This window comes from Schistocerca serialis, chromosome 5 (assembly GCF_023864345.2).
Source record: "Schistocerca serialis cubense isolate TAMUIC-IGC-003099 chromosome 5, iqSchSeri2.2, whole genome shotgun sequence".
In the NCBI taxonomy this organism is placed as follows: domain Eukaryota; kingdom Metazoa; phylum Arthropoda; class Insecta; order Orthoptera; family Acrididae; genus Schistocerca; species Schistocerca serialis.
In genome coordinates, this window is record NC_064642.1 from 462,252,871 (window position 1) to 462,276,264 (window position 23,394).

The window sequence follows — 23,394 nt, forward strand, 5'->3', positions numbered from 1 at the left end:
TGTGACTTTCATCGTTTCATAAAAATCGTTAGATACAGTTGCCCATAAATACAGGACGCATAGTACAGGTTGGTTTAGTTCAGTTCAATAGCCACCCCCGTATCTGACGTAACAAACCATTTTCATTCATCCGATTGTCGCAGACTTGAATGAGAGAGGGGGGTGGGGGGAGGAGGGTTGGTTACAAGTCAGTATTCTATCACGTCAAGAAAGACGTGGCTTCATTAACTTCTTGTCTGATTAGAATCATTAAGTATTAAATGCGGTCTGATACTGTGACACTTTCTCCAAGAACATTTAAACGAGAATCATAACATAATTAGATAAAACATGCAGAATTTTTGTGTAAATAAGTTCTAAAAATCCTCATTGCCAGAAACAGCCGTGAGTATGACAAAAATGTCAGTATTTCAAATTTCTTCAGAGTATCCCTAATCAACAGGATACAACAGTGCTATAAAAAAAAGAAAGAAAATTAACGAACGCTTCTAAAGAACACAATGTGACACTCATGGCAGAAGCAACTTTCAGTTAGGAAACTGAGAGCAAGGCCGTTGAAGAATCTCTGCCATTGCTAGGGAGAAGTTAAGAACGTTGCTGCAAATATATCCAAAAAATTGGATTACTTTACAACTTAAAGCTCTTTAACTGCCTTTACGGCTAAACGTGTGATCTGTATAGTGTCGTACGCCAAAATCTACTTATTTATTCAAAAGTCTGTCCCACTGACTCATTTGTTCAAGAGTCCATTGTGTTCCCGTAAATTTCTGGGAGAGAAAATAAAAAGGAAGGCTAAATGTTTTCGTAATACTTATCTGGTGTTGCAGCAGAGGGTCAGTGTAGCTATATACGGTGTTCATAAATTAAGTCCCTTAATGTAGCCAATAAGATATATATTTTGGTAGGCAACTAGGTGTCGGAAGTGCATATTAAGTAATCGCTAAGTACGATCGTACCGAAGGAGACAAACAAAAAAATACCCTTTTCAAACATTCACCAAAGTTGATATGAAGTACGTAGCGTTGTGGCGTCCCGACATTCGAATGATGGGACTCGAACGCACTTTGCAGAACGAGTACAAGCAGCATTAACCTGTACTATCGGCAGACGGTGGGTCGGCCAGGGAGGGCTAGTTCATTGGTCCTTAAAACATTAGACTTCTACCTCTGGTGCAAAAATGAATACCAAAGTGTATTCTTTCTATGTGAAGGGACTGGTTGCAAGGAATTCTTGCAGAAACCATACGCATACAGACTACGCCACATATTTTCCATCGAACGCGCTCTGCTGCTTCGATACCGGTTCTGAACTGATGATAACAGTGTTCATTTTGAACTTTTATTGTAACACTGATCACAACAATAGACGACTCAGTCACAGCAATCGGCCTCCTGAATACTTCGTATTCACTCTATTGCCTTCTCGACACCCGCTTTCTTAACTAAATTTATTTGTTGTTGTCTCTGCAATTATATCTGTCAGTTGGGGCACTGAATTTCTGGAACGCCCCGTATAATATATACACACTCTTATTTTGCAACGTTACTACAAATATAATATACCAAAAAACTTATCCTCTTCCTTTCGCGTCCTACGAATTGAATACTGCACAGTAATTTGAACTCTTCTCCTTCCCAATGCCGCAGCGTCATATCTTACTACTGCAGTTAGTATTTCTATGTTTTGTCCCGCTGAACGTAAAATATTGGTTACATACTTTGCACAATTTGACGCCAGGAACAATAATTTTACCCTGAAATATTAAAACAATATTTAAAGTTCCACATAATAGAAGGATCGTAGCGTTATTAACAACTACAGGTGCTATAACGGCAATGATAACAGTAATCTTAGTAGTAATAAAAAGTTTGACTTTTTTGTAAAAGACACTATATTTTAATATTTTGGTACTTTATCTGTCAGTTCAGTAGTCAAATAAACAATATACGATAGGTAATAAGTTATTTTCGTTTCCAAAGCCACAGGAAAAGCACAATATTGTAACAGGCAATAGTGCAAATGTACGCCATAACTTCTGATCGAAAGCGCTAAATATGTGTGTATGTTGTTGTGGTCTTCAGTCCTGAGACTCGTTTGATGCAGCTCTCCATGCTACTCTATCCTGTGCAAGCTTCTTCATCTCCCAGTACCTACTGCAACCTACATCCTTCTGAATCTGCTTGGTGTATTCATCTCTTGGTCACCCTCTACGTCTTGTACCCTCCACGCTGCCCTCCAATACTAAATTGGTGATCCCTTGATGCCTCAGAACATGTCCTACCAACCGATCCCTCCTTCTGGTCAAGCTGTGCCACAAACTCCTCTTCTCCCCAATCCTATTCAATACTTCCTCATTAGTTATGTGATCTACCCATCTAATCTTCAGTGTGTATGTATTAATTCTATATTCTCAAAGCAGTAAGGAAACGAGTAGCTGACAATTAAAGCAGTTACATACCTCTGCAGAGAGGCAAAAATTGAATTAAATTCTGTATTTATACCTTAAGTTTATCCTTGAATGTTACATAATAGGAATATGTCGATGTCACACTCCCTGAACACACTTTCATCTGGAATTTCTGTCCAGTATTGAGCCATGAATAAGGGCATTTATACACTCTAAAGATGTTATAACGTCACACTTGTTTGTTGCATACATTTCAGTTTCCGAGTACACTTTGCAAGAATAGAAATCTAATCAGTATCAACAAATAAAGAAGAATAACAAGCAAGACAAAACGCTCTCCCATGATAGAATAGATTAAAGAAACAGAGGCGTCTAAACTTTGTTTATACTGAATACTGATGTATCATAGGAACACAGCCATCGACCTTGGCACCAAAGTTAAGCAACATCGGGCCCGGCTGGAACTTGGATGGCTGACCGCATGGGAACACCGCAAACCGCTGTCTCAGGAGAACACAAATTTCTGAAGTGGCGTTGAATTGACTTTTCGAAGCCATACGACATTGTATGAATGCTACTCTTACGCCTAACGTATAGACAATCCTTCTTACAGCTGTGATGTCTTCAGCCTATATAGCAGGCGAACAAGTGTTTAGTGTCCGCTCCCTGCAAAACGAATCATGGAATGGTACAACTTGTTACGTCCGCCCACGGTAGCTGAGTGGTCAGTCCTAACGGCCCGGGCTCGATTCCCGGCTGGGTCGGAGATTTTCTCCGCTCAGGAACTGGATGTTGTGTTGTCCTGATCATCATCATTTTATCCCCATCGACGCGCAAGTCGCCGAAGTAGCATCAAATCGAAAGAGTTGCACCCGGCGAGCGGTCTACCCGACGGGAGGCCCTAGTCACACAACATTTACATATGCCGCTTGTTACAACTGTCTGTTATCTGGAGGCTGAAAGTACGTATGATTTCGTACCCCTTGGACCAAGTTAGACATTCCGTCTTCCTTTCTTTCCGAATTGAGTTATGGTAAAAATGAGCCCGGCAAGGAGATACAGTATCACCTAATCTACTCTCAGAAGTTCTTGAGAAGAAAGGAAACGAGGAATGTGTGATAATGGAACGTACCTGAGACACCATCGTTTCTCTGATGCCATGTTTCTGTTTGCCTCTAGTGCAAATAAACGTAAGCAAAAAATACGGAGAACAAGTTCAAAAATAGACACGACAGTCAGTTAACAATAAACCTGAAACGACATCTAAGCAATGTGTCAGAGAGAAAATAACAGTACCACAAATTAACAGTGAAGTAGTAGGGCGAAGTGACATGTTCGTTGTTAGGTCAGTAGACGGCTGTTCTTACGGACAGCAAATGAAATAAACAGAAGTGCCAAAATGACCGAAAGAACTTTTATTAAATAGAATATAGTCTTCGATACCATGCTAATGGTAGTCTATATTTGAGAACAAAAAATGAAAAGTTTGTATTTGTGTTCAGGGTTTTATTCTAGGACAAAATACTAAATTTCTTATTCAACAAAATAGTGGGACTTGTAACATATGATCCGTGAGAAATACGATTCTTGTCCTAATTGTAATATGTTTTCAGGAATTGCTGTATTATGTATTTATGTATGTATCAAAAAATGCTATTTTCTTGTATCTGAAAAATTAATCAGAAAACTTTTTTGTAATTCTGCTATGTCTTTGTGAAACTGCAGTTCCCTTTTGTACGAAACAGAGATTTATTTTGCGTTTAGTGCACTGCGCAAAATGTAAGACTCTGATATTAAGGCAATTCGCGTCTGAAACGATTTCACTGGATTTTATTCGTCATCTTACATAGATTGCATGGCATGGGATACCCTTGCCATTGACGATAGCGCAAGCTTTGGAGTTCTGGGGCATTTCACTATTGGAACTTCGTCACCTTTCCCGTCATTCCTTATCTTTTACTTCACTCTCTTCTTCCTGTAGCCTTTTCTCTTGTGTATGTGAAACTGTAGGCCGTTGCCGAATATTGACCCTGTGCTAAAAAAAAAAAAAAATAATAATAAATTGCGTTGTTGTGAGGCAATAATCAATCACTTGTTCGATAGTGCACGGTGTATTATCATATTACAGCATATTATAAGTACTGTCTACTTGAAAATTGCAAAAACAAGTAGAAATCACCTTAACGCGGTATAGAAGAAGATCCACCACCAGTCACAACTGAAGATGATTTATTTAAGCATAAAAGCACTCAAAAGACCGTAGGCAGAATGAAGTAAAGGGCAGATGCATTAGTTAAATAGAGATGAAAAGATCAGTGTAATATAGGAAAATATGGAGAACCGCATAAAAGCAAGCAAAAGACTGATGGCTTAAAAAAAACTTAACCATTAACAATACTGTTTAAAGAACGACGTTGTTCCACCAGGTCGTTTGTTTAAATGAGTGTTTCATCAACCAGTACTCCTTAGTTTAGAGTCGTTTCTCATTCTCAAGTGCAAGTGAAAATGCAGCCTTACTGTTCGTCTAAAACGGAACTATAACTTGGCTGCATATAATAATAGTGTGTGGATGATACACAGAAATTAACTGTACTTTTCCGAGCAAAACTTCCAGTTCCTTGGTGACAAAATATTTCTGCCTATGGCGCCAGAAACGAAGCGACGCATGCTTTCTACAGAACAGGAGACGAATCTCCCCTGTATTATCTAGATACGAGCGAAACCGTGTGCGGTAGCGGCACTTTCCCGCTACGTTGGCGGAAAGATGAGAGGGGCAGATGCGGGGAAAAAGCAGCCCGCTTTGCCGCCAGCCCCCGCCCTTGACCGTGAGCTTCGCGTCGGCAGCCGCCGCGGCGCCCACCCTGGGCGCAGACCGGTCCAGCGGACTTTCTCCAGTCGGGGTGCGAGCCACTTTCTCCAGCCGCCGCGTACGCCTATACGGCCTGGGAGGCGGAGAAAGCAGAGGCGCCAAGTGCGGTGGGTGTCGCGGGCGCTGCGGGAGCGGCCGTAACTCTAGCAGCCCGACACAGGAGGGCCGCGGGGAGGGGGGGGGGGGGGGGGGAGGGGGGAGGGCCTCCCACTGCGGTGGCGAATCCGCTGCGGATCTTTCTGCTACAACTCACTTCGCATTTCTGATGACACATAATATTTAGTGCAACAAATGGATAAAAAATTATTTCCCACTGTTTCGGCTACAAAACCCTATTATTCAACATAATCTCCGTTCAGTGTGATGGCCTTACACCACCTTACTGGGAGGGCCTGTAGCCCGTATGGTGCCGCTCCACTGGAACTGTAACGTCCCCTTTTGAAAATTATAAATTACTGTGCTGGTAAACCTCTTACGTTATTTGATTTTCAAACAGCTGAGCAAAACTGAACGTCATCAGACATTTCTCTCTTTACTTACTCTGATCGTCAGTAAACTGACGCTCAATATTTTTAGCGCGACGCAATCTGAATTTCAATAATGCCTACAAAAGAATGGCGCTTTGTAATAATAACCTATACCTTTCATGAATCACTTACCTAACAAATTACTCGAACTACTGCAATACAGTGAGCGCCAATACTGCCAGTTAAATAAAAGATTGTAACTACGGAAGGCACTAACTACTGATAGGCACAGTCAGCAAAAAAAGAAAAGATTTTGAGAGAGAACAAACAATGTATTTACCTAAATAATGCTCAAAAGTCATTATATATATATATATATATATATATATATATATATATATATATATATATATATATACATTTTCTGGAGGACACACGTCCAGATCGTCCGCTCTCAAAAATCTGCCATCTCTCTCCCCACATCCATCACTGCTGGCGGCTCACCTCCAACTGCGCAACGCTACGCGCTGTTCACACACAACTGCCCAACACTACAATAGCAAATATTCCAACAACGCAAACCCGTCACAGACTGCACACAGCACAGTCAGTGATTTTCATACAGAGGGCTACGTGGCGTTACCAACATAAAAACCTAAAGCCTAGTTACAAAACAAACGTCTTGCTACACCAATAACCTCTCCATCATCCACGAACTGCTCCGCGCAGACTGAATCCTTTACTGGGACAAACAGACGGAAGTTGGAAGGTGCGAGATCAGGGCTGTAGGGTGGATGAGGAGGAACCGTCCAATGAAGTTTTGTGACCTGTTCTCAACTGCACAGACTTGTATGAGGCCTTTTGTTGTGCTGGAGAAGGAGAAGTTCGTTTGCATTTTTGCGCCCGCGAACACGCTGAAATCGTTCCTTCAGTAACATGAGGAGAACAAAATACACTTCAGACTCGATCGTTGCACAATGAGGCAGAACATCAAAGAAAGTAACTCCTTCAGAATTCTAGAAGACCGTCGCCACGGCTTTGCGGGCTGAGGGTGCGACTTCGATTTTTTCCTCCAGAGGAGAGATGATGTGGCGCCAGTCCATGGATTGCCGCTTTGTTTCCGGTTAGAAGGCATGAACCCATGTTTCAATACCTCTGACGACGTTCGGCAAAAGAACTGTCATGAGCAGCCTCGAAACCTACCTGCAATTTTGCACAGATGGTCCATTATTGTTCTGTATGGTCTTTTGTTAGGCGGCGACGAACACAGCGAGCACACACCTTTGAGTACCCCAACTTGTGAACTAGTGTGTCAGCACTAACAACGGAGACCTCCAATTGAGCAGCGAGGTGTTTGATTGTGATTCGTCGATCGCCTCGAATAAGGGTTTCCGACCGTTCCAACATTACAGATGTGACAGCTGTGTCAGCCCGACCGGCATGCGGGTGATGGGACAGGTTTGCACGATCTTCTTGCGATGAGGATGGACGCCTCGTCCAACTACTCAGTGTGCTTTCGTTCACTGCCATGTCTCCGTAGACATTCCGCAGACGTTTATGAATATCTTCGATGTTCTGCGGTTACGCCAAAAGGAACTCAGTGATAGCTCTCTCCTTGTAACGCACATCCGTTACAGACTTCATTTCGAAGGCTACCTTATAGCGTCACCATCTATCGGAACTTCCTGAACTTATGGGGGCTGAATCTGGATGTTCCCTTTAACATATTCGGCATTTTTCAATCGAAAATGGACGAGAAAAAAGAAATGTATTGCGTTACTTGCTGGTTGATCAGCGCAGTAACGATGTAGTATTCACAATCTTGAGAAGGTGCATGGCTCAGTGCTGCTGAGGAAACGGTTTGAAGTCCAGAGGGTCCATTATTGTTCTTTATGGTCTTTTGTCAGGCGGCGACGAACACAGCGAGCACACACCTTTGAGTACCCCAACTTGGAAATCCGTACCTTATGCAACCTGTTCATGTTTGCAGAATGTGTATTCAAAGTGGGGGGAAAAATTTAATCACATCCTTTCAAAATTACAAAAGGATTAAAGCAGGAATGCTGTTTGTCTACCACGTTGTTTAAAATATACATGCACAAAGCTTTGGTGTTGAGAAGTTGGAAACTTGCAGGAAATGACATTCGGTTGACAGAAGATCAGAGTATGTACACCTTGTTCTTTGCAAATAATCAGGCAGTGATGGTCAATGAAGAGTATAATACGTGATTCACGCTAAGAAATTAATTAGAAAAATGTGATAAGTGGAGATGAAGGAAAATTTTCTAAAACTAAGTATCTGTGCAGTGGAGAAAACGCATGAAACGTAACAGTAGAGGGAAGTCCATCGAGGCACGTAATAAGTTTAAATATTTCCTTACCGTCCTGATTGGGAAATACGACAACGAGTAGCTCATGGGAAAGAGCATTCCAGAAGCTAAACCCTCTGTTATAGTGATCTAAAGTAAGGCTCTGTAGAAGTATTATGTGGCCGATAACAACTTGTGAATAGGAGCTTACTGGAAAAAATGAAGACAAAATGATAGTTCTTTTGTAATGGAATATACCAGAAGATCGTTTAGAATACCTCGCTGAGACCACCTAAGAAATAGAATGAGTAGGGAAATCAGCCAGACTCAAGAAAGAATCGCAGACAGAATAAAAGAACGATAGCTCGCCTGCTACGGACATACAAGTAAACTGATAGTGACAGACGACGGAAGGCCAAACAAGATTTTGATGTACCACTCTCAGGCAAGAAGGAGAAGAGGAAGACCGAAGGTTGCCTTGTTAGATGGGATAAAAGAGGTCATTAGAAAAAGACAAATAAAAGGAAGCATGGGAAGACAGAAACCGCTCATGGCAGATACGTGCGGTGCGGTGACAGCTATAGGACAGCCACAGGGGAGAGAGAGGTTGTGTCGTTTTGTAACATTTGCAACTTGTAAGTGGTCTATTATGTTAATAACTGTTGTACTAACATTAGTAGCTAGATTAACCTTGATTTATTAAATATGAATGTTTATAACTCAATATTCAATTTTATGATGCAGTCTGAACTTAAATGGTAGAAAAGAAGCAATTGTAGCAGAATACACAACGAATCGCGAAAATTGAAACTGGCAGGCATAGCTTATATGATTGAGCGTCACTCAGCAAAGAAATCATACCGGTAATGCTATTAAAGTTACGAAGCATGGTTGTGTTCAGCTTATACAAAGTAGACTGCAACGGGATGATTACCCGTGAACGTAACCACAATATTTTAATCTGAAAATTGCCTGTCACTGAAAAGTCTCACCAAAGAAACTGAAAAATGGTATAGGTCAACGATAAAATATCCCATTCTACTGCATGACTTATTTTCAGGTTGTGGAAGACAATTTCAAATGTTGGACTAGAATGCAAGTTGCTGCGGCACTTTTTTTTCAGTGTTTGTATTTACGTAACAAGGAAATAATTTGCACAGGGCAGAGAAGTGACGCTTTCAGCTTTCGTAATAGTACATGCAGGTGTGGTCCTTGCACTAAATTGTTATTCAATTGCTTTGACGAGACATTCTCAGTGATAGACCATTTTCAGATTAAAGTATTATCAGTACATTCACGGAAAATCTCAGTGGACAGTGTCTGGCTGCGACCCAAGCACATCCACACTTTATAACTTTGATAGAATATTCTGAAAGGTTTTCTTACTCTTTGGTGTTCAGTCGTACAACGGCCGATCAAAAAGGGCGTTGCTGCAGCGGATATGCTTATGTCCCATAAATTTTCAACACGATACGTGTCGGTCAAAGTGAGTGGCCATATCATTCGTTCGAATTGTACAGAATGTTTTTCAAACCAATCGTGAAAAATTGTGGTCCAGGGACATGGCGCTTTGTCGTCCATAAAAATTCCGTTGTTGTTTGGGAACATAAGTCCATGAATTGGTGCAACTGGTCTCCAGGTAGCCAAACATAACCATTTCCCGTCGATGATCAGTTCAATTGGAGCAGAGAACCAAATCCATTTGACGTAAACACAACCCACACCACTCAGGTGCCTCTACCAGCTTGTGCAGCGCTTTGTTGACCACTTGGGTCCGAGGCTTCTTCTGGTCAGCGCCGCAGGCGAACCCTACGATCAGCTCTTACTGAAATCGGGACTCATCCAACCAGACGATAGTTTTCCAGTCGTCTAGGGTCGGACGGACATGGTCACGAGCCCAAGAGAGGCAGTGGAGGCACTGCAAACGACGTCGTGTTCTCTTCAAAGCCACTCGCTTCGGCCGTCTGCTGTCATAGCCCATTAACCCCAAATTTCGCAGCGCTGTCCTAACGGATACGTTCGCCGTACGTCTCACATTGATTTTTGCCGTTATCTCACGCAGTGTTGCTTGTCTGTGAGTACTGACAACTCTACACAAACGACACTACTCTCGGTCGTTAACTGAAGGCCGTTGGCCACTGCGTTGTCCGTGGTGAGAACTGATGCCTGAAAGTTTGTATTCTCGGCACACTCTTGACATTGTGGATTTAGGATTACTGAATTCATAACGGCTTCCGAAAAGGAATGTCCCATACATCTAGTTCGAAGAAGCCCTCCGCGTTCAAAATTTGTTAATTCCCATCTTGTGCCCACAATTATGCCGGAAACCTTTTCACGTGAATCGCCTGAGTACAAACGACAGCGCCACCAATGCACTGCCCTTTTATATCTTGTGTACGCGATACTTTCGCCATCTTTATATATGCGGATCATCCCATGACTTTTGTCATCCCACAGTATAAAAACTGGCATGAAGGCAAGGAATTAGTCTGGCATTCATGTCTTTGCGACATGCGTGCGGTAAATGTGGAAACGTGAACTACGGCAACGTTATTACTAAATGCGCCCAAATAAGACCAAAGTACTCGTACTGTCGTTCTTTTCTTGGCTGCCGAAGGACAAACACCGGTAGACATCCGTCGGAGAACAAAGAATGTGTATGGGGTAGCATGACTGTCACGTATCTTCGTTGTAGAATGGTGTGCCAAAGGGGTGCTACTGCTGCTTCATGATAACGCACGTCCCAATAACGCAAATATCGTAACGTAGAAGTTACGTCAACTGAAGCGGGAGACACTCGAGTATCCGCGCTATAGTCCTGAACTCTTCCCAGGTGATTATCACGCCTTCGGTCCCTTAAAAACGTCCTTGAAGGGTCGGTGATTCCTGTCGGACGGGGATGTGCAGCAGGCAGTTGCAGAATTCTTCACGCATCAGTACACGGTGTTTTACGAAATGTATACTCATATCTTCAATCTGCCGCGTTGGTGGATGATTAATTCAGTGCTCATGGCGACTTTGCCTGGTTGGCATATCGATTCTGAACTATACGACGTATCTGCCAATTTTAAGTTGCACAGTTTATTGTGAGTTCTAATTTGATTGCTTCTTTTCTTATTATTTAAGAACAGACTGAGTAATAAGTTTATTATTGGGTCATAAACATTCATATAACAAGGCGTAGCTTCAATAATTCGGAACTTAATCTATCTTCCGATGTTAGTAGACCAGTTATTAATGCAGTAGGCTATTTGCAAAGCAAACACTTCAAACATATACTCAGGAGAAATGAGGTCATTTTGATCAGAATGCAGAAGAAATACACGCCTCAACTGCTATACGTGCACAGCGAATCGCTATTGACGACCATTTTACTGACACTCACTCGACTTCAGTGACAAGCAATGGTACAAACCGATAATAACTGGCGTCACAGTAGTATAAAAATAATATTTCAGAACAAGGTTAGCTGTCATTTGACTCAATCTTGTTACCAGTGCTTAGCGCATCTGCGTTTTTGTACTTTAGTGAAAGAAATAATAGGTGGACGGAGTAATTTTAGTTTAAATATACCGTGTAAAGTACTATCTTACATTAAGAGTAGTATCCAAAATACAGATAAGTAGGCCATTGGCAGCGAGGTATCAATTATAGCATCTAACTCAAGCTTCTTCCTGAGAGGGGGTTGTCATCTTCCAATCGAGTAACTGATTATTATTTATGAAACATTAGTGTTTGTGTGGAACGAAGAAGATCCACTTTATAATCCACAACGCTGATCTGTAATATCACCTGAAATATTCTTGGTCAGCAGCACTTCCTATCCGATCAAAAAACTTCCCCCTTGATAACAGTACAACCATTGCCACTCACTTTTATATAAGGCATCGAAGGAGGAATAAAGTCAACTAACATAGAGAAATAAATAGCAAGTTAAGGACATTTGATAATGATAACAGACACTGACAAGCTTTTATCTCGTAAACCATCCTAAATAGAGCATACATCTATTGGTACTGACCGCTGCAACCATGACACTCGGTAGAATACGAAGAAAAGAAAATTATATGATTGTAGATTTGTTACCACAAGGTGTTTCGCTTTCCTTCTTCAACAGAATGGACATTGTAGAGAATAAATGTTTTAAATTTTCCATTTGGGACGAACCTCGATATTCGTCATATAGTGACGCGTTATTTATAGTTTTGTTGGTTTTCCTCTCCTGAGGACAGAAAAATAGCTTATTTTTTCCAAGGCTGTTTAGCCTCGGAAATTTTTCCTCTGAAGTCCCTCTAATTGGTACTGGGCCTTTAATACTTCTAATTATAGCTGTAAACATGGACTCTCTTCCAGTTGAAGAAGTAGGGCATCAGTGATGATGAATGTTGTAAAGTAGGGCATGGCAGGACTTATTAGTCTGCAGTAGCTTGAGCGAACCCGGTGACATGGAAGACTTGTCTGCAACGAAGAGCCGTACCATTCTGGTTGCTGAACACTGGACTCATGAAGTGTAAAATTCTCTGTAATCAGTATTAGATTGTAGTTTTTATTGCATTGTATTTTAACGCTCTTTGAACTCGGATAAATAAATGAATCAGCATTAGTGTTATTGTCCTGCTGTTTGTATGCTACGCCCCTACTTTTGCTAACTAGAAGTAACACAGAAGAGTAGTGGACTCGAGAATGATGTTACAATTGTTCTTCTGCAGTCGTACCGCGACTTGCGTGCACCGGGGCCAAGATTTATTTTCACGTGTGGAGATAAGTGCCGTTACGGATTTGTGGAAATACGGATTCGTTTCCTTTAAACTTTCTAAGCAGATGTACGGACGGAAGAAGGGGAATTGAAAGTACAACTTGCAAATGAGAGAAATCTGCCTCGTAGCGTTACTGGGATGTAATGAAGTGTACTTACCTGCGCTGGAGGTCAATTAGGACTCGCCGTAGTAGAGAGCACAGAAATTCTTGGCTTCACCGACCTTCCTCTCACAGCAGCAAAAACAATCCAGAACTAATGTGGTAAAACGTTTTCTCCTGTTCTCATAACACTGCAGCACATAAAATATATGCCTGCCTACATTCGTTTCTATGGAATCGCAAAGTAAAAGCTCCCGCCGTGTTAAATATTTCCTATTGCCTTCCCAAACCGCATCAGTCATAAGATGAATCATGTTTTAAAATGCCCGGATGTAAATTCTTGAATGTTGTCTTGCAACTCGATGCAAATACTGACGATGTGTCAACTAAGGAACAAATACTATTTGCTTTTCGAACACAAGCTTGTAGCCAAATAAAATTACAGGAGATATAAATTCGCTAGCAAACCCGTAGACCTTAAGGATCACTGAAGCTACATTTCGTGAAAATTCTTGGGGATTTCGAAGTGATCTGTCTTAAAGTTAGCGTGGAATCAGTTTGACTACTCGCATCTATTATTTACAATTACTGAATAATATTCTTTGTACTTGGTGTTCGGGGAGCTATCGTATTGTAAGACAATGTCTGCTTCGATGTCTGTTCTCTTCAATTTGTCTGTTTAAAGCTCGTGCAGACTAGGACGAAAGGTAATACTGTCTGTTTTCTATGCTTTTCATAATGTCTCCTAATCATGTTCTTTGAAGGTCTTTATTCTGCATATGTTGTTCTTCGCTTTAAAAAGAACCTCACTGTAAAATTCCCGTTGAGCCACGTAGCATTACAATTTCGAAGCCTTTATCATGCACCTGATTTTCTTTTACAGGCTTACCTGACATTCTCTTGGATACATTTGCCACGTTGGTTTTACAGATGTTTTTGTTGTTTAAAGCAAAACATTTCCTCTTACTCCACACAGCGGAATTCGTATAAGGTTCGACAAGCTAGTAATTGCCTGTCTTCCCCTGTTCTTGATGTTCAGGGCAACAGGATTTTCCTCGGTGGTTTGGTCAAGCGAGTTCTCGGATCAGCATTCACAGAGGCTGTAATACCTTCCTTAGTTATGTAAACAAATATTCGAGGGAGGCCATGACCTTCTTGCAAATACATCGGGGTCTTTGTTGCTGGAAAGCCGACCTTCTGGGAGAGTTTCTTTCACAGTATTACTTAAGAAATAATAACGGGTTACAGCCGACATCAACTGGACGGTGCATTACAGCAGAGGGAAAATTTATTTTATAGTATTACTTAAGAAATAATTACGGGATATACCCGACAACAAATGGACGGTGCATTACCGCAGAGTACTCCTACTTACACAGTAAGTGCAAGTTAATATGGTGTGTTGGAACGAGACTCGATCCAAGAAATCCGGCTATCGTGGGGAGTGTACTCATGATTAGCTCTTCCAGATGTCTCTCCACTATCCAGTAGCTCTCCTCTTACCCGTATATCACCACAGGGGCCCACATACGAAAATACTTGCAGTTTAGTTCGTGAGGCTTGAGCCCTTACCTCAGTTGGTAAAATACAGCCTGAGATGGTTTCCCAGTCCCGTACACAGTTTTAATATGCCTCATACGATCCACATAATTGTAATCCGCCGTCACTAAAATATTTCCTCTGGTTCTCCATTCTTAATTCCTTGACGAGAGCAACTGTTCGCGTTATACTTTCTTATCTGCTTGTTACGAGTAACAGGCAACTGTTTGGCTTCCTCATCTTTCCTTTAACAAAGTTTGTAAGAAATGGATATCCATTAAAATGACATATATTGTTTTAAGACATGCGTGCAAGAAAGAAGTAGTTCGTTTTGCCATTTCACTTGACATTTCGAGAACAGGTTGTGTCTCCAAACTTGTGTTATTGTCAGTGCGATAAAAGTAATTTATCTTTGAAACACGGTCGCATTCTCTTGACTAAAAGTGTCCGTTTCTGGTGTTACAGGTTGTTCTCGTGGCACTACTGCTGCAGGTAGCACTGACGAGGGCGCGAGCCATCGGCGGATCAGCCAATACGTAAGTACGGCGCGACGGCCGCTGACTGCTGACTGGGGACGACGCAAGACTGCAGCACGACGAACGCGGACCGTAACTCTGGTGACATTGACTTTGATTACCCAATTCTGACGCTCTTAACTGCCCCAACTAAGGCTGTCCACAACAGAAATTCTCTCAGAATATCCAGTATTGTGGAATCTATCGTTATAATCGAGAGAAAACCAACATTTTTCTCCACGATGCAACACTGGCGTTCAGGAAGTGATGCAACACATCTTTTTATTTTGGCCAGTTTCAGTTTCTTGGCCAATTCTGGTTTTAAAAATTGTGATTTTATTTACGACGTCCTTAAACATTCCACCATCACCTCTTATATTTCCCATAACTCCCGCTAGATGACAGGGCTATGACTAGTCTTCAAAATGGCGTCTGTATCACAGGTGCGTTCCAACCAAAGAGCAGTTACTCAATTTATCTTGGCGGAAAAACAAGATCATCAAGAATACCCACAGGCATTTCCAGAATGTCCACGGATACCAGACACTGGATAAAAGTACCACAAGTGGCTAGAAGACTCGTCCGTCGTCAAGAGACTAAGGATTTAAAAAATCTGGCTCGTCTCCCTTGCGCAGTCTGGCCGCACACAGCTGTGACGCCTGCGATGTTGCAACGTGCAGGCACTCTCATGCAAAGTGATTGCCAAACAACAATCAAGCAGCGCGGTGTTTAGCCTAACGTCTCTGTTGGTACTGTTGGCACACTTGTCCACGAGCTAGTGCATTCGAAGTTTTGTACCTGCAGGGCTCTAGGGTTCCTCAAAGCCTAACCGACTAGCCTAAAGAGGAAAGATGGAACATCTGTGCCGAACTGCTTGCCCATTTTGTGGCTGATGGTGAAGATTCTTTACCAAAGATTGTCACAGGCGATGGACATGAATTCATCACTTTGAGCCTGAAACAAAATTACAAACAATGGAGTGCACACCTTTCAACGACTCCTTCGAAGAATAAATTCGAAACAGCATCCTCAGCTGGGAAAATCATGACTACTAAAGTCTGGAAATCTGGAGGGGTTGTTCTGTTCGACGCCATTCGTCATCGCCAAACGATCAACTCCAAAGTCTATTGTGTGGTTCTTAAGAAACTGAAGATACGATCTTAGCGTTTTCGTGGCCACAGAAATGTGAACGCACTTCTCTTTCTACCCGATAACGCAAGGCCACACAAGGAGATCACAAAACTTCAGTAGACTCTTTTTCCTCATCTGTCATATAGCCCTGATCTCGTACCTTCTGTTTTCTATCTCTCTGACCCCACTAAAGTGTGGATCCTGCGTGAAGCACAAAGCAACGATTGAGACGTTATTGACGTAACAAGAACTTGGCCGAGACGCAAACCATTGGGGTGGTACAATGACGTCATATAGGATCTCATATTAAGGTGTTATAAGGCCACTCAACTGCAGATACATTAGGTCGAAAGATAGAGACTTATATCCAAATGATTGGGTACCAATATCGTGTATTTAAATTATCAATAAAACGTTTCTTCTTTGAGAAAAAAGTGTTGCACTTCTTATCTAACAAAGCTCGTAGATTACAACATCACAATATTTGTTTAAGACATGCATGCGTAATACACACAAGACATGTCGAAACAATCGTTCGTTTGGCACTAAAATACACTAGCCATATTGTAAGCGGCAATGTTTGCACTTGTAGAGTCTCATCTCTGACTAATTAGGAACACAAAAACGTCCACTCCAGTATCTTCTACTGTGTAATCCACAGCGAAAGTAGGTACCATAACAGTCATCGCAGACTGTGTATAAAAAAATAATTGTATATGTCACAGCTGCATACGCCGAATGGTATTAAACGAAAAAAGATGTAGAAAACACTCAGCCCTTTATTTTATCGAAGAATGTCTTCTGCCTCTAGAACTGTTCGGGCTCAGACTGTCTCAAACTAAAGCTAAGTTTGCCACTGAACATGAATTTTATTTACATGTTTCACCTATGTTCATAGTTACCCCCCGTGAAATAATCCATATCAATTTAGTTTTATATTTTTTGTTTAACCATCGAATAATTCATAATGCACTCTAAGTACTACAATATACCATTACGCAGGCTATGGAGTAACAGTTCACCTCCTATCTTCTTCATTTTCTATTTCAGAAATAAATATAATAGGATTTGCTTTCTTATTTGAATATAGGTACTGATGTTCATTGTATTGCTTCCCAAAAAAATTTGTTGACAACAATTACAGCAGCTATACCTAAGTTGATCAAAATTATATATATATATATATATATATATATATATATATATATATGTGTGTGTGTGTGTGTGTGTGTGTGTGTGTGTGTGTGTGTGTGTGTGTGTGTGTGTGCGTTTGTGCGCGTGTGTCTTCCAACACGACACGATACTTTTTATTGTGTTACTTAAATACATACTTTAACAGAATGTAGAGCATTAACACACATGTGTTTTCAGTTTCCACATGATAACGAAAGATACTTCACTAAAGTTTTTTTTTCGTCTCCAGCTGTTATGGATACATAGTTTATCGTTTCTTCATACTTGAATACCAACTTTCTCTTTACTTCATTCCGTACTGCATGTTCTGGTGGACAATTTGATTGTTAATCAAAGATCTCTCTTTTATCCTCAGTGTGTTTTGTTTGCTTGTATGGCTATGGACTACAATTACGTCTGTGTGTAGAGTAAGAGTAATAGCGAAAAATTAAAAATGTGAATTTCTGAAATAATTTTTTCTGCTTATATAATCAAAATGGTTTGTAGTTAGCAAAATCCATGTACTGCAGTTTAATTAATTACTAGTCACCGTGAAAGACGATCCGGTGTTAGAGAGATTTGTAATCATAAAGAGCTTGGAGCGCTTCTCTACAGTACTACGCCTTTTTCAGGTCCTCTGTGGCTATCCAGAGGAGAGGCGACTACGATGGTGGAGGGTCTTTCGGGGGCAGCGGTTTTGGAGGAGGCGGAGGAGGCTACGGAGGTGGAGGTAAGTGCGCTACGGTTGCTTCGACGCATTCTCTAATTACTAGCATAGCAAACTGAATCCAAGCTATTGTTAAACCTTCAACAATATCCAGTAATATGTCGTCAAAAGTACCCAAAAACCAATCTCAAATGTAATAACTGTAGATATTTATCAATATTCTTACATGTAGTTACGCTCCGGTCGTATGGAGAACGGATGCATTCTAGAACAATCGTTCATATCCAGTCGTATTTACACTAAGATCATCAAAAGACTCTTCGAAGCCTAGAACAGTCTCTGGACTGCAGTTACATTCCTGTTTACTCATTATTTTCATGATATGTTCATCATTGATTCCAGCATTGATCCTCACTGATAGACAGGAGATCATCCAAAGGATTTTGGAGGAAGGCGAGAGCCTAATGTCGAAAATAGAATTTTCGCTCGAAGCATATTGAAAAGCATGTATGTCTGTCTCATATTTCACATGTATATTTGCCTAATGAAATATATTGCACTACCGTCATTCAATGGCCAAGTATGAAGTGCTTTGTGAAACTATGTGGTAAACTCTCCACTTCCACTCGATTACAACTAAAACTCAGTAAAATAGTATCGAATGCCCCAAATCAGAGCTGATCACCTCCAGAATCATCATCACCAAATAGGGTGTGTAAATCAAAGTCCATAGTGTGTACATTATTGACTGCTCTGGAACACAGTGCAAAAATTGTCACTCTGTTATCTATGGTAGGGTGCGACTGGTTGCGCCAGTGGAAGACTTGCGATCCATGAAACACATTTGAGATTAGGTGTATATACACTAAAACGAATGTAGCCTCTAGAAAATTGTACCATCTTAGAATTAGTGCCAGATCAAATACAATGAAATGATAAAGATATACTTTAGAGACTAACACAGACAGCAGCACTCCGCATTTCATATCAAGAAATTGATATAATTAAAAACTCGAATACATAGTATTCATGATCCACAATAATATTACTTTAATAGTTAGTTACGAAACAGCTTTCGGTTTCTTAGGTCGTCATCAGATAACTTAATACGAAACACATAGTCCACACAACGTCAGAGTGAGTTCATAGCTGTACAAAGATTGTTATGCAAAGATATGTGACACTTTATGACTATATCGATACAAAACACAAGCATAATGAAATGCCCAAAGAGACTCTGAAAAAACAAATCTTATGTTACAGTATATTCTAATATGAAAAATATATGAATGTCTAAGCCAAAAATGTTTTACAAGTGAGTAATGGCACAGACTACTATGTTATATGGACAAACTGGAAAATTTGATGAACAGGTCGGAAAAAGGACGATGTGTCGAGAGGGGGAAGGATCGTATGGAATGTAAGTGTCTATCAGTTGTAACACGCTTATTATCTAATGGCGAGGGAAATAATAACTGGTTGCTGCTGCTTGAGTAAGGCTGACTGATGGAACTATGTTTGGTCATGAAGGACCAAATCAGGATTCTTTGACTGTTAATATCTGAATACACTAAAATATAAGATTCATTTGTTCAGAGTCTCTTTGGGTTTTAGATTATGTTAGTATTTTGTATCGATATAGTCATGTTACATATCTTCCTATAACACTCTTCCTACAACTGTGAACTCTCGCTGAAATTGTGTGGACTATCCGTTTAGTATTAAGTTATCTCACGGTGGGCAAAGAAGTCGAAAGCCGTTTCAAAAGGAGCTATTAAATATTACAGTGAAACATTAATGCTGTTATTTAAGTTTTTAATATGCTTTCTTTCTTCCAAGAACCGACGGAATATCCCATAAGCATTGATTTAAATTTCTTTTAACAGGTGGTGACTTAGGTGGCGGTTTCGGCAGCAGTGGCGGAGGTGACGTAGGTGGAGGTTACAGCTATGGAGGTGGAGGTGGCGGTGGAGGCGGCGGCGGTGGTTTCGGCGGTCATTCTGGAGGAGGTGCTGACTTAAGTGGGTCTTATGGGGCACCAGCCGTCGGCGATGTTGGAGGATACGGGGGCGGTGACGTAGGAGGAGGCCAAGCAGGCTACGGTGGCGGCGGAGGCTTCGGAGGTAGTGCAGCAGGAGCAGACCTCGGAGGCGGACATGGAGACTTCGGCGGTGGTGGCGGCTACGGAGGCGGAGGAGCTGGCTATGGAGGCGGCCTTGGCGACTTCGGCGGCGGTGGAGGTGGAGGAGGTGGCTATGGAGACGGTCACGGAGATTTAGGTGGTGGTGGAGGAGGTGGTTATGGAGGTGGCCATGGAGACTTCGGTGGTGGAGGCGGTGGGTTCGGTGGAGGCGGTGGTGGCGGAGCAGGCTTTGGAGGAGACCATGGAGGCTACGGCGGTGGCGGTGGATTCGGAGGTGGTGACCTTGGAGGAGGTGGAGGATATGGCGGTGGAGATGTAGGAGGTGGTGGCGATCACCACGGACCATCTGCTGGGGGCGCCATCGGTGGAGGTGCGGCGATAGGAGGAGGGTATTCGGCAGGAGGTGCGGAACATGTTCATGAGAAGCCTACACCTCACGGTTACTGGAAGAAGAAGCTTATCTGGAAACCAGACTGGCAGAAAGTGTGGAAGACGGGTAAGAAACAGATATGGAAACCTGCATGGAAGAAGTACTGGAAACCCGTGTGGAAGGAAATTCAAGTACCTGCCTGGAAGGAGATCAAGGTCCCAGACTGGAAGAAGGTATGGAAACCAGTCTGGGTCCCCACACAGGTGCCAGCATGGAAGGAGATCAAAGTTCCAGCCTGGAAGAAAGTATGGAAACCAATTTGGGTACCAACACAGGTACCAGGATGGAAAGATATTCAAGTTCCTGACTGGAAGAAAGTTTGGAAACCAGTGTGGAAGCCGATACAAATACCTGCCTGGAAACACATAAAAGTAGAGGCTTGGAAGAAAGTATGGATCCCTAAATTGATTAAGGTGTATGTTCCGGGAGAGAAATCTCATGGAACAGATGAACATGGCTGGGAATATACGTCCCATGGACTTTGGAAGAAGAAGCTCATATGGAAGCCAATCTGGGTGAAATACTGGAAACCGGGGAAAAAGCAAGTCTGGCTTCCTTCCAAAAAGCTGGTCTGGAAAGAGGAATGGAAGCAAATTTGGAGAACAGAGAAGAAACAGATCTGGGTGCCGTCAAAGAAGTTGGTCTGGAAGCCTGAATGGATAAAGATATGGAAACCGGGTAAGAAACAGATATGGGTGCCATCAAAGAAACTCGTTTGGAAGGAGGAATGGAAACAAATATGGCGGCCAGACAAGAAGCAAATCTGGGTCCCATCGAAGAAGCTCGAATGGAAGGAGGCGTGGAAGAAGATCTGGGTCCCAGCGTGGAAGAAAATCTGGGTGCCTGCGTGGAAGAAAGTATGGAAGCCTGTATGGATCCATGAGTGGATTGTACTGCCAGAGCCTCATCCGCCTCATCATGAGGACTGGGATAGAAAGGACAAGGCAGTGACGGGCTCGCAACAGCAGCAGCCACAGCAAGTGAAACAGCAGGGTCCTCAGCTGACGCAGCGAAAACAGGAAAGCAGATCCGGGGGCTTCCAATTCCCTAGGGCGTGACAATCGATCTAACCAATCCACCAGGGAAACAACAGCTGTCAAGTCTAAAATATTACTAATTCTCTGATCCCCATCCGAGGGAAGAAGAGTTGCAACTAGTGTAAAAAATGATCACCATCTTGTCATTATCGCTGACAGTCGTCTGCCATTGGCCAAGAACCATTTCTCCCTAGTCTGAGCCGAATGCGAAGATGATGTACAGCCGACGGATCGTGTTATGCCCTTGTAATCTGGGAACAGATATGAGGGTGAAGACATTTCAGTACAATTTTTGTGGTCTGCCAAAGGAGAGACGCTGGATCAGAAAAGGAAGCATAGTAAAGAGAGGCCGTCGTCGTACCATTCAGCTATATAGCCTTTTATGTTTTAATGTACTAATGTACTGAACTTTTGTACAGAAATATTCCAAAGCTACTAGAATATGTTATTTAATATAAACTGCGTGCGTTCACGTGCAGCCAAATAGTGTGATATGGACAAATGAGCACGCGTGCTTTGTATGACTGATTGTTAATATTGATGTTTATATTTGTACATTGTTATGTTGTTGATTTTGTACGTTGTATAATAAACTTGAAAATTATAACTCGTAACACTTTTGTCTTTTTACATATTATACACTTAGCAGGTTTGCTAACAGGTATTTTGCGTTCGCGAATCAGAACTGGCACCGAAGAATATGATGGTCACGAACAAAACAGTACTTCAGTTTGCTAATTTTGTCAGTGGTTACAGTATCATAAAGACTAGTTTCGATACCATGGTGCAGTGATGACGCCCGTGGTCAGAGAGATGCGTAAACAACTGATCGGATAGTGAGAAGCTGAACGTATCCTGTTGCGTGTATGATTTTTATCCATAAAATTTCAGATGCAAGAGAACAGGCTTTAGTCCTACAGCGTAGAGAATTCTAGTTAACTTTGTGCGTTTGCAGAACGTCTAACGATCAGGAACTGCACGTCACCACTTCTCTTCCTCTTTCCGGTCAGTTTTTGGTGATGAAAATTTCCCGTACATTTGGAATACTGCGTAGACAGTGGCGTGAAATGTGCAACGAACTTCACAAGAATAGATTTCTGAAACCATACGTAAAAAAAATAAAAAATAAAAGTGTAGTTGAAGGTTTTAATACATGGAAACGATTGGAGGCAATCTTTATGCTCCATTGTAGCTCACATAGCTGACGATGACGATGGTGATGGTTACGATAATCATGATCAAGATTATATTTTCTAAAACACGACTTCGCTGTGTTTTATAAATTCATTTCCAATATTCGATATTATAAAAACAACTGCAGTTCTGTCTGAGCAATGAAAGACTAATGCGTTAATGACTGCTCACGTCACACTAGTGTGAGTTTTTAGAAAATTCACTGAAATATATATCGGAAAAAAGTAATTTTCAGATTACGACAGTATTATTCAGTATACAATTATGGAACACATGCTTTATTTTAAAACGTATTATAACATTCCTGCTTCCTCAGTTGGTTAAGTGTGTGCGCCAATGGTCTACTAAACAAGTCCTGTCGACGCGATTGGCTTCAAGTCTTTACTAATGTCAGTAGTGTGTTTCAGAAATTGACATTAATAGCTGATAAGATCAGCATTACTTCATGTACACTGGTTGCTCAACACATTCGAAATGCTAGGCCGATCCACAGGATACAAACTTAAGTAGAAAATTCGAAATCTACATATCGCGCAGTTACATTTCGGTCTAGTCGTCGACCTCACTCTTTGTCTTACAGTAACAATCTTATGCACACTCATTACGCTTACCTATTTTTCACTTGTATCTCAGCAACAAATTAATATAGATGCTAA

The 23,394-nt window shown here is 41.6% G+C and overlaps 1 protein-coding gene across 1 annotated transcript in view; it reads left to right on the forward strand.

Moving 5' to 3' along the window:
* LOC126481995 (uncharacterized) overlaps positions 1–22,024 on the forward strand; it is a 35,404-nt gene extending 13,380 nt beyond the window's left edge. Inside the window, exons 2-4 of the mRNA XM_050105960.1 lie at positions 14,914–14,984; positions 17,900–17,997; positions 19,977–22,024. Of these exons, the coding sequence (XP_049961917.1) occupies positions 14,914–14,984; positions 17,900–17,997; positions 19,977–21,565 (1,758 nt within the window). The 3' untranslated portion in view covers positions 21,566–22,024. The remainder of the gene's footprint in view (positions 1–14,913; positions 14,985–17,899; positions 17,998–19,976) is intronic.
* Positions 22,025–23,394: the final 1,370 nt, after the last annotated feature.